Source organism: Solanum tuberosum, unplaced genomic scaffold (assembly GCF_000226075.1).
Source record: "Solanum tuberosum cultivar DM 1-3 516 R44 unplaced genomic scaffold, SolTub_3.0 scf00646, whole genome shotgun sequence".
NCBI lineage: Eukaryota > Viridiplantae > Streptophyta > Magnoliopsida > Solanales > Solanaceae > Solanum > Solanum tuberosum.
Genome location: NW_006239694.1, coordinates 103151 through 115574, shown reverse-complemented (window position 1 = coordinate 115574; position 12424 = coordinate 103151). Strand labels below are relative to the sequence as shown.

General features: G+C 33.0%; 2 protein-coding genes across 2 annotated transcripts; one reads left to right on the top strand and one right to left on the bottom strand.

Moving 5' to 3' along the window:
- The first annotated feature begins 3853 nt into the window (after positions 1-3853).
- Positions 3854-5557, top strand: LOC102589334 (thioredoxin H4-1-like). Its single transcript, XM_015305418.1, has 4 exons — positions 3854-3885; positions 4519-4644; positions 4879-5001; positions 5193-5557. The coding sequence occupies exons 1-4, from the start codon at positions 3865-3867 to the stop codon at positions 5340-5342; spliced, it is 420 nt and encodes a 139-aa protein (XP_015160904.1). The 5' UTR covers positions 3854-3864; the 3' UTR covers positions 5343-5557.
- Positions 5558-5905: 348 nt separating this feature from the next.
- On the bottom strand, positions 5906-10433 carry LOC102588352 (serine/threonine-protein kinase AtPK2/AtPK19-like). Its single transcript, XM_006367378.2, has 7 exons — positions 10319-10433; positions 8319-9246; positions 8006-8088; positions 7720-7840; positions 7345-7518; positions 6919-7023; positions 5906-6477 (listed from the first exon to the last, which is right to left on the bottom strand). The coding sequence occupies exons 2-7, from the start codon at positions 8958-8960 to the stop codon at positions 6205-6207; spliced, it is 1398 nt and encodes a 465-aa protein (XP_006367440.1). The 5' UTR covers positions 8961-9246; positions 10319-10433; the 3' UTR covers positions 5906-6204.
- Between the last annotated feature and the right edge of the window lie 1991 nt (positions 10434-12424).

Here is a 12424-nt window from a genome sequence, read left to right as displayed (position 1 = left end):
TAATAATGATAATAATGATAATAATGATAATAATGATAATAATGATAATAATGATAATAATGATAATAATGATAATAATGATAATAATGATAATAATGATAATAATGATAATAATGATAATAATGATAATAATGATAATAATGATAATAATGATAATAATGATAATAATGATAATAATGATAATAATGATAATAATGATAATAATGATAATAATGATAATAATGATAATAATGATAATAATGATAATAATGATAATAATGATAATAATGATAATAATGATAATAATGATAATAATGATAATAATGATAATAATGATAATAATGATAATAATGATAATAATGATAATAATGATAATAATGATAATAATGATAATAATGATAATAATGATAATAATGATAATAATGATAATAATGATAATAATGATAATAATGATAATAATGATAATAATGATAATAATGATAATAATGATAATAATGATAATAATGATAATAAATCGCTGCAATTGAGTTCTATCCGTGATAATATCGGGAAACTTTGATGCGAATTCAATCGATCGCTGAATGGGAGTAATCTTTCCCTGGCAAATGAGATGACCCAAAAACCTGACTTCAGTTTGGAAAAGACTCATTTTTGGTTTAGATATTACCAAACCATTCTGAATAACTATTTTCTTGAAAATATCTAAGTGTTTGATATGCGTTTCAAGGGTTTTTGAGTAAACTAAAATATCATCAATATAAACTATGATGAAATCCATATAAGGATTAAAAATGTCTCCCAAGCAAAGGGTCTATCTAAAATCAAATACGTATTGTTAATGAGCCCATGTGTCTAGTAGTTCAATCACGATGAAGAGGAGCAAAATAAGATGATTCATTCAGTTATACCTCCCGAGCAGCTGACTAGTACAGTCACCAATTCTGCTTATTCTCATATTAGTCAAGATACTGACGGTAGAATCTCTATACAGTTTGATGATAAAAGTGTGCCTTATAATAGACACTCTTTTGCTTCCGATAGACATCCATTTTCAGGGAGTTCCATTACCCTACTTAGATAAGTATCTTTATACCACCGAACCCCTTTGGATAACTAGAGGCAGAGGCAGAGGAAGATCATCCGTTTGCTACTGCAAGTGTGCCGGACTTTGGCCTAAGATTGTAAGTTCTACTGCAAGTGTGCCGGACTTTGGCCGGAAAATAAAAGTTCCCTGTTTGTTTAAGGTAACTAAACTCATTCCTCCTCTTTGTATAATAGGAGTGCTGGATGATGAAGAAGATCCGTACAACTTGAAATCTTTAGTATGAATATTTCAGATACTTTGAAAACTACTAAAGTACAGGAGAAGATTAAATTAATCTCTGAACAGATGGCCATTGATATTTGTGCTGATCACCCTAGTGCTTTCTGGAATCGGAAAAAGCACATCGTAACTCTTCTGTACGAAGATGATTTCTCTGAGGAATGCTTCTTACAAAATAAAATGCCCTTATTTTGTAAATGCTATTAAAAAGTTCCCTGTTTGTTTAAGGTATTCTCTTTTTTCATACTATTCTACTATTACTCCTATACAAGCCGATGATCGGCTAAAGTTTTATATCTATGCCGGATAACTAACTTCAATTATATATCTACCATGAAAGATCTACGCTTTATCTAAATATGCATAAATTCTTATAACTTTCTTGACTTGGTTCCGAGATGGTGGTACAGTCAAAATCAATACAACAAGTTAATGGCTTTGTCTTAGTGACTCCGTCTAGTCAGCCGTGGTCTTAGCCCGCAAAAGAAGTTAAAAGGGCGCTTCATACCCGGTTAGTAACTACTAGACACATGGGCTCATTAACAATACGTATTTGATTTTAGATAGACCCTTTGCTTGGGTAAAAGATTCACACATGGGCTCATTAACAATACGTATTTGATTTTAGACAGACCCTTTGCTTGGGTAAAAGATTCGTTTCTTCCATACAGTCATTAAAATTATATGAATTTAAATATATTTCTTTTCGAATTATTTTCGGATGTTGACAAGCTAGATCAAAGATGACCGCGCGGACTACCGCCCGTCTTCAGAGATCCTGTTTAGTTGGTATCAATTTAATATATACTACTTTCATCCCGAATTAATAGTATTTTATTTTTTTCTAATTTTCGTCAATAATATAATTTGATTTTATTATTAATTTTCACTATAAAGAATAAACAAAATTAAATGATAAGACGAAAAATTTAATTTTAAAATACAATACATAATATGATAATTTAAATACAAGATAACAATCAATACATAACATAATAATTTAAATACAAGATAAAATATAACACAAAACATAATAATTAATTTGTGATGAAACAAGAATCATGCCAAAAAGATGCTGAACGTGCATTCAGAGTTTTGCAATCACGTTTTGCAATTATTGCAGGACCGTCACGTTTTTGGAGAAAGAAAGTGCTACATGATATAATGACTACATGCATTATACTGCACAACATGATAATTGAGGATGAGCGTGATTTTAATGCACCAATTCAAGATGCCATAGAGGCTCCGACAACAGAAATGGTGGTAGATAAAAATCTCCGATTTGAACAATTTTTAGCTAGACATAAAAAAATTAAGGACAAAAATGTTCATTTTCAATTCCGTAATGCATTAATAGAATATTTATGGGAGCAACGTAATAATTTCAAAAATTGAGTGTTTATGTAATTGTATTTCACTTTTATTTGCATTTGTCAATTAATTTGTATATTATATAATATTTTCTTGCAATTTATGTTATTTTAAAATTTAGAATAAAATATAATTTTATATTAAATAAAAAATTTGAAAAAATGAAATTTTATATCACATGAAAATTGTATAAAGTAATTATTGGGGAAAAAAATTGATTTATATTATGAAATAAGAAAATAAGAATGAAATAGAAATAATAATATAATATTGAAGAGAGAGAAAAAGATTCTTTTCTAAAGAGTAAAATAGAGAATTGGGTTGGAGTTGGTTGTCTAAAAAAATAGAGAGCTTTATATTTGGAGGGACAGAGGGATAATTTTACAAGCAAATGTGAACTCTTTAAAAAAGAATCAATAGCAAAGGTAATATGGGAAAATTTAATGACTATTTTCTTAACTTAGTAATGTGGACAACGGATAATTATTTTTAGGAAGATAATGAACTAATATGATATGTGGAGTAATGTTGACCTTTTGGTATAGTGTGTCAATTTGGGGAAGAGTTAGTTATGTAAAAGCACCAAGTCAGGAAAGCCGTTATTCATTTGGATAACACCGCAATTTTTTTCATCTTTCCCTTTTCTCTTTGTGATCACCATTTTCGCCGCATTCTGTTAAATTAGCAAGGTCTGATTCCATTTCTTTGTCAATACAACTGAAATATTGAATTAATATTCGATATGCTCTTATTACAATGATAGATTATTTTGGGTTAAAATTTCAATCTTGTTCTGTTTCTGGGCATGAGTCATTTAATTACTTATAATCGCATTGCGAATGAACATATCGCTCTTTATCATCAATCAATATACACTCTTGATAGAAATGAAAATGAAGCAAATGGTCAATACTGGTGGTTTTGTGAATGAAATTTACCCTCTTTTTTTTATCCCTGAAAACGGTTTCCCCCTTCCTGAGAGGTGATCATTTTGTATCATAAAAAGAATTAGGCAATCTTGAAATTATTTTGATTGATTACAAAGACCGATTTCTCAATTTATTGGGCATATATTAGTAAAATCTATGAATGAGTTTTATGCAACATTGAAGAAGCTTGACTTTTGATTTCTTACTTGTAGGGCACTGTTGTAGTTCTTCCACTGGGGTTCACTTGCCCACCCCCTCATGGGGCAGTGCTGGACTAAGGTAATCTATCAAAATAACTCTGAGTTCTATGCTTGTGTTTGTCTGTCTTGACTTCTAAATCTAATTTACATATTCAACACTCTTTTGAGAAACACAATATTATCCATCCATCGAACAAGTACACATGCAGCTCTTTGCTCGACAACTCTTCACTTGCATTTACACCTACTTGATACATATAATGTAGGACAATACAAGACTTTTATGGAATTGTATCTTTAGATTTGCAATTTGTCGGAAGAGGTAGGGGGCTAGTACTAGTATTATTTAGTAGTCTCTTAATTTCCAATGTGTATTTCAATCTGTTGTTGTATTTGCTTTTTTATCTTGCTATGTTGCCTTCATATTTATTCTTGCAATCCTGCTTTGGAATACACTGCTTCAGGTCTATTGTAAACAACCTCTCTACCCCACAAAGGTAGGGGTAAGGTTGGTGTACATATCCATCTCTGTTGTTCCTTTTGGTGTTTCATCCCCTTTTTCTTCCTTTCTGCCTTGGCATTGGGGGAGGAGGTCAAACCCTTTCCCATTCTCCCCTGCTTTTCTTGGTTGTATTCATGAGAACGGTAAGTAGGAAAACTGTCTTTCTGTTGATGACTCAGAATCGGTTACTTAGATTTGTGATTCTTGCAGGTATGTAGTCAAGAAAACAATGATGTCCCTCCCACTTTTGATCTTGCTGGTGGAAACATTTGCCTTGTGACATCAATGGACAAGTGGGAACAAAAGATGTCTGAAGCCAATGACAGTGGCAAGATCGTAAGTTTCTTTGCAATTGCCATAGCAGCACAAATTAATGTTGGTACCAAAATTTCAGTTTCATGATCCAACATCATGTTTCATCTGCATATTTTCTTGACTCAAGTATAAGTTAAACACAAAAACCTGCAACCTTTTTTTCCTTTTTATTGGTTAGTAGTGCATTTTTGTTGTGAATATCTTTCTCTCGTCAAATAAGTAAACACTTTACCTACTTCTTTTGTCTTCCAACAGGCGGTGGTAAATTTCAGTGCGTCATGGTGTAACCCATGTAGAGCAGCAGCACCAGGATATCATGAACTTGCTGATAAATACACTTCAATGATATTTCTAACCGTGGACGTGGATGAGTTAGCTGTAAGTTTCCTGTGCTTTGTACTCATTGTCTTTTATTTGCATCAACTCAGTTTATAGCAGCCATAGTTACGATACCCCTACTATGCTGATAAAGTTTTGCACTTGTTCTGCTAACATGCTAGAAGAAACCATCTCCTCTAAACTCGTACACATTGGTAAATGTTAAAACTATTGGTCATGGCTTGATGCAGGAGTTGAGTACTTCGTGGGACATAAAAGCTACTCCAACATTCATTTTCTTTAGAGATGGCCGTCAAGTGGACAAACTAGTAGGTGTCAAAAAGCAAGAGCTCCAACAGAAGTTGATGAATCTCGCAGAGTCTACAAGGTCTCCAGGATGATAATACTGCAGTGTCCGAAAATGCTATTCTAAAACTCTGGTTTTGTCACGTTAATTTTGCCATTTACTGCTGCTGCAACAATATTCTTACGTGTTTCTATGCATATTAAGCCAAGTAAGGAAGTAAAATTTGCAGCTTGGAAAAGAATTTCATATGGTGCTACACCTTCTGTGTTAGATGTTAACCCAAACACGAGGAAGTAAATGGAGATGAACAGTTACTGTATTAACTACTTATTATCAATGTATAGTTTATTCTCCACTCTCTAGTACTTGAAGAAATCTGAAATATGTAATAGAATCCCAATAACAATGTATAAAATTTCGACAGTATGATCCCCCTACAAAAACATGCTCAAATACAGCTTCTACAGTGGTACAAAATGTTGTATCAGGAGGAGAAGACAAAGGATTTGATGTCTCAACAAAGATTGACCCAAGCCAGTAGTTATGAAGTGGCCAATCGAATTCGGATTCTCAATGGCCAATGACTAAGATACAGGATGATGAAGTAATATGGGACTGACTTCAACAAGCATGTTCAATGGACTAGACCAAACTATATGAGATAATGTTTTCTGATATAACTCATTTGTACAAGTCACAATATAGACACTTCTTACTGAATACTTCCTCGTGTAGCGGAAAGGTAGATGACAAACATAGAGTTGTAAGCCCTTGGTAGGGTTCTTGTACAAGCAAGTATTTCCAACATAGTTATATATATACATCATAGAACATTCCCTATAGCCTAGAATGAACTATAAGTGACTCAAGAAGTAAATAGCAGGGAATTAGAAAAACCTCCTATGCCTCGGAAACCATGGTAGGGTTAAGAGTGAGAAAGCACACGTGATGGTTAATTATTCTGCTGGCCGCACATAACTGAAACCCTTGAAGGGGTTATCACCAGATTTTGGACTAGCAGCAGGAGAATCTAGCAAAGGCATGCTGGTCCATTGCTCTTCAAAATTGGCAATACACAGCTTCCCTGAAACTTGGGGACAGAAACTTGGTTGAATTTCTCGAGCATCTAACTTCTTCCAATAGATAGACTTGAACCATTTGTGACTTTTTATCTCATCACTACCTATTGATCCACAGCCAAGGCGCTTGCTTGCATCCTTGTGTAGCAGCTGAAGAAATACAAACACATAAGATAGATAAGAATCCTCTAGTTTCCAATTTCCAAGTTCTTAATATCGGTGACTATATGAGAAATGGAATTTAGCCTGGTAGATGGTATTTACACATTAGTTGATACATAACACTATCTACTAAGCAGTAGGCCCTTCCAAATTATCTTAGCTTTGTATCCCCAAGTAGCATATACAGAAGTGAGTCATAGCACAGCTCAGACAAGGTTTGGTTTTTACTGGTAATATGAAATATGATCCTACTTCTTAGTAGAATTAATTACTCCATATATGGCATAAAAGTAGCATATAATAACATAAATAAGTGATATGTGATCTGAAGCATTTAAATGGACCATCAAGACATGAAGTGCCTGCTATATTAAGATTTATCAGTTAGTCGGTAACCACTATCATAGCATAGAAGGAAATGTAGCTTACCCCTTTCAACAATGAATGTGCATCACTAGACAAAAATGCTGGCAGCTTAATCTTGTCCTTTATGATCTTTTGTTGAACTTTCTGTCGGTTCCCAACAAATGGAGGCTGAAAAAATCCACATGAGGAAAAGATTCGGTTAATGAAATACAGCTTATGTAAAGTAAGCATATGAAGGATGCCATGTTAAGTGATAAATATAAATTCTTAAGGAACTCATAGAAGAAGAAGTTATGGCAGACGATTGCATGTGTACAATAGCATAGACAACAAAGTTACATGATATGTGTAGACCAAGTGTAAAGAGAGCCAATGATTTCCCTAACTTTTAACATACTGATAATTAAAGCTTTATATTTTTTTTACTACTGCTGCAACCGACTGAAGGAATTCAAAGTTCAGGGCAACTTATTAAACAAAATAACAAACCTTTCCTGTCAGCATCTCATACAATAGAACTCCCACGCTCCACCAGTCTGCAGCCTTATCATGACCTTTTCCAAGAACAATTTCAGGTGCCATATATTCGATAGTTCCACACAAAGAGTTGGATCTTGTGTTCTCATCAAATTGCTTAGCAAGGCCAAAATCAGTCAGCACTACCTGCAGCAACCATAATACAAATTCAAAAGGTCAATGGAGGACCACAGCAAATGATTCCAAATCCTGTGAAACCGAACAACAAAGTTTCTTTCAGTTATCCACTAATAGAACTAAAAACTAGTCCATGGTCTTTCCATGAGAATCAAAAGATATTAACTAAAAACCATCGGAAAGAAGGGTTGTGGAGAAGGGATATCTTACATGCCCATCAGCATCCAAAAGAATATTTTCTGGTTTGAGATCCCTGTGCATTACGCCATTAGAATGTAGGTGAGAAACAGCAGAAACAACCTCAGCAGTGTAGATGCGGGCCAAATCCTCCCTGAAAAGAAGTAAGTTAGCTAGTTGCTTGAACCACAATAGTCCTAGATTTTTCAGAAGGGTTATTTTTGTTGAAGTGTGTGACTATCACATCTAAAAGCTTAAGCATTTAGAGAGAGCACTCTTTCATTATTTAATTATATTCTCAACAATTTTATCATGCTACCTGAATAAGCCCTGCCTATGGAGTTGAAAGAAAAGGTGTCCCCCATTAACAAAGTCAAGAACAAGGTATAGTCTGTATTTGGTCTGCATTAAGAGGAAATAAACAAAAAGAAATCAATAACACTTGGAAGTGTCATATAATGTAAACTAATCGGATACATATTAAGGAAACAAATGGTGTAGTTCACAGCTGAGAACCAAGTTTGAGGTTTTAAATTCCTCCTCGTAGCGGGCTGGAGTTGCATAAAATGTATGCAAGTCCAAACAGCTTTTGTAAAGAGAGCAATTTATATAAAATTGTAGCAAAGCATCACCTGGAAAGAGTATCTGAGTTGCACAACAAATGGATGATCTATTTTTGTCAATACATCCCTCTCTGTTTTCATATACTCAGCGTGATCTTTCTCCAAAATCTTATCTTTCCGCATAACCTTCATCGCAAGAATTTCAGAAGTCCCAATCTTCCTCACCTGATATACTTTTCCAAATGCACCTTGTCCAACAACCTTTAAGACTTCGAAATCGTTAAGTCCCACAGACCTTGGGGTATTAGCATCAGCATGAACATCACTTTTATTAGTAACAGCAGAATCGGAAGTAGCTTCTTCAAGATGATCATTGGTCTCTCCACTATCACCCTCCACAAGCTCTAACAAGTGTTCATTCTCACGGAGTGTGAGTTTGCTAAGCTTCAATGATTGACAGACATAGTTTGTCGGACCAACAAAGGAATGAGAACGGCTATAAATTACAGCTGGCTCGTCATATATAAATCCATTTGTTTCTGACATTGCAACATTCTCAGAGCTCAAAACTTGAGCTGGAGCAGGACCAAATATGTCTGAGAAATCCATATCAACATCATCCAGTGAAGCGACTTTGGGGTGTTGCAATGGGAGCAGCACGTGGTTGTGGAAAGGCTGCCCAGTTGGTTGTGAAATTTTAGCAGAAACCATTTTACCAGTTGAGTTACACAATGAGGGAGGGAATACAGTAGATCAACCCCAACTTCTGCACGGCTATGGGAGAACTACCCTTGAAGGTCGCCTCACGATAGCCTTGAAAAGAAGGAAACTCTCAAATGCAACAAGTGTCCCGAAAAATTGGTGGAAGAGGATGACCAGAATCCAGAAAAGAGAGCTGTTCTCGTTTCCCGCTTTACAGGAAAGAGTGGCTGCAGCAGTGCTTCTCGAATTCATGAAGAACATGCAAACCAGGCGGTGTTTATTAAACCAAATACCCCTGGAAGGTTAGAAGAAAACTGTCAATGTATCTAGTGAGCGAGAACAACATTGACTAGTGACCTAACATTAAAAAAATGCTAACAGGATGTTAAGCAAACAAAGATGAAACAAGATGGGAAGTAAATCAAACGGAAGTCAGTCGCAGGCGTCTGACCAAAATAGCAGAACTCAATGATTCAGACTTAGCTAAATGCAAATTTCATTTCTTTAAATAGCAAATAATGTAAAATCTCTATGAAGTGTAAAGAACACATTAATCATCTCTTATAACCTTATGTAAAGGAAGGTTTTTTTTTATTTTATCCCTCCTCCCACCCTTTTTGCTTCTTTGGTGACTCGAACTCGCAACCTTTGGGTTGGAAGTGAGGGGTGCTTACCATCCGAGCAACTCCCTCTCGTCTATGTAAAGGAAGCTAAATCCTTCAACCGCAGATAAATTCCAACACCCATTGTCAAAACTATCTTAATAGTGAATTAAACCTACCTATGCTGATCGCCTCAATATCATCAACCAAAAAATTTAAATGATACTATCTTCATGGGACAATTTTTGTGGTACAATTGAAATTTCGAGATTCAACCAACAGAATTTTTTGATATGTCTTTTAAATATTTTAAGTCGTTAATTATTGTGATTTTTTACATAATTTTCAAATATATAAATTTTATTTCATAAAACTTAAACCTTCTATGTCCCAATTCACCAAAAAGTTTAGAAGTATGCCACATAATTGGGACAAAGAGGTACCAATTGATTAGCTAATCTGATCTCAGTACATACTTTACAACACAACAGAAACCCTTAAACCTATAAAAATCTCACCCTACAACTCCTGAATCACGACTTCAAAATGTATATAAGTTCAAATTTAACTTAAGATAACAACATATGAATATCATAATAGATGATCAATTCCACAAAAAAAAAAAAAACAATCAACTTTAATAACTCAATCAGCATAAACACAAGAAAATCAAATACAGAAAAACACTCCTGCATAATCTATAAAACAGTTAAAAAAAAGAAGAAGCTCCAACTCCATGAAAGAGAAAAAGAGATGTAAATTTACCTGAATGAAATAGCAGAAAGAAGAGAAACAAAAGAAGAGGGACTTATATATGATGATAATCCGTCGCGTGGCCGCTTATAACCAACTTTGGAACTGAAACTTGTTACTTTTACGGTAACAATTCATATGATTCGTTTTTTTAATATTCGAAAAATAATGACATATTTTATATTTAATTTTAAAATATTTATTTTACTCTTAATAAAATAATTTATGTTGTACAAATATTTCTTATTCATTTTAAATATCAATTTTTCTTTTTTTAAATTACGTCGTGGGCTACGTGGCGCGTTTTGAGTGGTTGTTGGAATAACATCCAGCTTCGGATCCGAGTCAAAAACAGCTTGCTTCCCCCACTTTTTTTATGTTTGGAAAACGTTGGCGGCATGCCAACTCAACAGTGCATTACTTCTTCACGGAAAGATTACAGTTGTATTTACTTTTATACCCCTCGGCTCGATAATCGAGGAAACCTCTTTTGGATTACCTGGAATTAATAATAGTTTATTCATGTTTGAAATTGTGGCATATTCCAATCCCCAAAAGCATAACCTTTTCTAATATACAGTTGTACACCTACCCAAAAAAAGAATAACCTTTTATTTGGATTTTCCTATTTTGCATTTGAGGAATTAGGATTAATTTCTCACTCAGAAAATATTTTTTTTCAAATTTTTGTGTGTGAAAATAAAAATTTCAATAAAAAAGAAATGAAATTTTTATTAGAATTCTAAATGGTTTTAAAAAGTCAATTATTCCATTTTAAAAAATAAAAAAATTAAGTTAATCTGCTTCTCTTTTTAGATTTTACTAAGGGTGGCAGTTACCCAAGTTAAGTCAAATTTAAGCGGGTCAAAATAACAAATGGATCTTGATCTAATTCAATTCAAGTTTGTTTGGGTCAAAACGGATCAAGTAATGGATCATAACTCAACCAGTTCAATTTTTACTGAATTTTAATTGTTTTATTTGTTCTTTTAAAAAAAAGTTAGTACTCTATAAAATTATTATTTTTCTTTATTATAGTTATGTATGATATATCAAATTACAGGAAAAAAAGTCTTCTTAAATTATTTTAACAAGGTTTTTCATTAGTAAATTTGAACTACATAATAATTAAATTTTTAATGGGCTGAAATGAATTGGACTAAATGGATTGAACTAATAGATTAAAGAATTTTTTTAGAAATAACTACCAAGTGGCCGTTATTATGTCTCCTTAGTTACAGTTTCTCAATTTACAATCCGTAGCTACAATTTGAGTTTGCTACATAATGTGTTAATTGTATTTTTAGGTTAATATGCCTAACAAATAATTTGTGTGACCAAATGATGCGACGTGATCTTTTCAAATATTGTAATTGGGCTTAAATCACTCTCTAAGATATCTAAATCTTTGAGTGATCTTTTTAAATATGGCAATTGACCTAAAATTACTTTCTAAAATATCATAATCTTCTAATAATCTTTTCAAATATCGTAAATGAGCAAAAATCACTCCCTAAAAACATCAAAATCTTCTAGATACATAGTTTATTTTGAAAATTCAAAAACTAAAAATTGAAGATGACATTTTGTATAGAGAATTTGATAAATCGAACAGAATTCCTCTGGTGTTCTTCATCCACACATGATTTTGTTGGTATTCCATGAAACACATTTTTTTTATTTGAGCTATGCAGATCCACTACAAGAAAAATGTGAATTACATGGGGATTTTCCTGTGGATTAGTATGGAAATTTGCAGGAAAATAAGTTTCCTACGGATTTTCATATTAATCCCCAGGAAAATCCTCATGTAATTCACACTTTTCTTATAGTGAGATATACTCTTAAATTTCTCGAGTTTGTGTTTGAATTTTATATAAATGGATTTGATAAATTAGTATTAATTTGTTAATAATGTTCATGGTAAGTGTTAATTTTCAATCTTTGCGTTAACATTAGTTATTGTATTTTCAAAGATACAAGTACAAATCCTGACTTTCAATGATACATATCTTTGTTAGTGATACAAATATAAATGTTGACTTTCAAAAATACAAATACAATTACACCTAGAATAAGGTGAATACAAACGCACATAGTATCAGATGAATACAAATA

Coding starts and splice junctions, on each gene's coding strand:
- LOC102589334 (XM_015305418.1), top strand. CDS start 3,865: ATGGGGCAGTGCTGGACTAAG. Junction 3,886..4,518: donor TGGGGCAGTGCTGGACTAAG/GTAATCTATCAA, acceptor TGATTCTTGCAG/GTATGTAGTCAAGAAAACAA. Junction 5,002..5,192: donor TGGACGTGGATGAGTTAGCT/GTAAGTTTCCTG, acceptor GGCTTGATGCAG/GAGTTGAGTACTTCGTGGGA.
- LOC102588352 (XM_006367378.2), bottom strand. CDS start 8,960: ATGGTTTCTGCTAAAATTTCACAACCAACTGGGCAGCCTTTCCACAAC. Junction 7,519..7,719: donor TTTTGGATGCTGATGGGCAT/GTAAGATATCCC, acceptor TGGTTGCTGCAG/GTAGTGCTGACTGATTTTGG. Junction 7,024..7,344: donor ATGAGATGCTGACAGGAAAG/GTTTGTTATTTT, acceptor GGATTTTTTCAG/CCTCCATTTGTTGGGAACCG.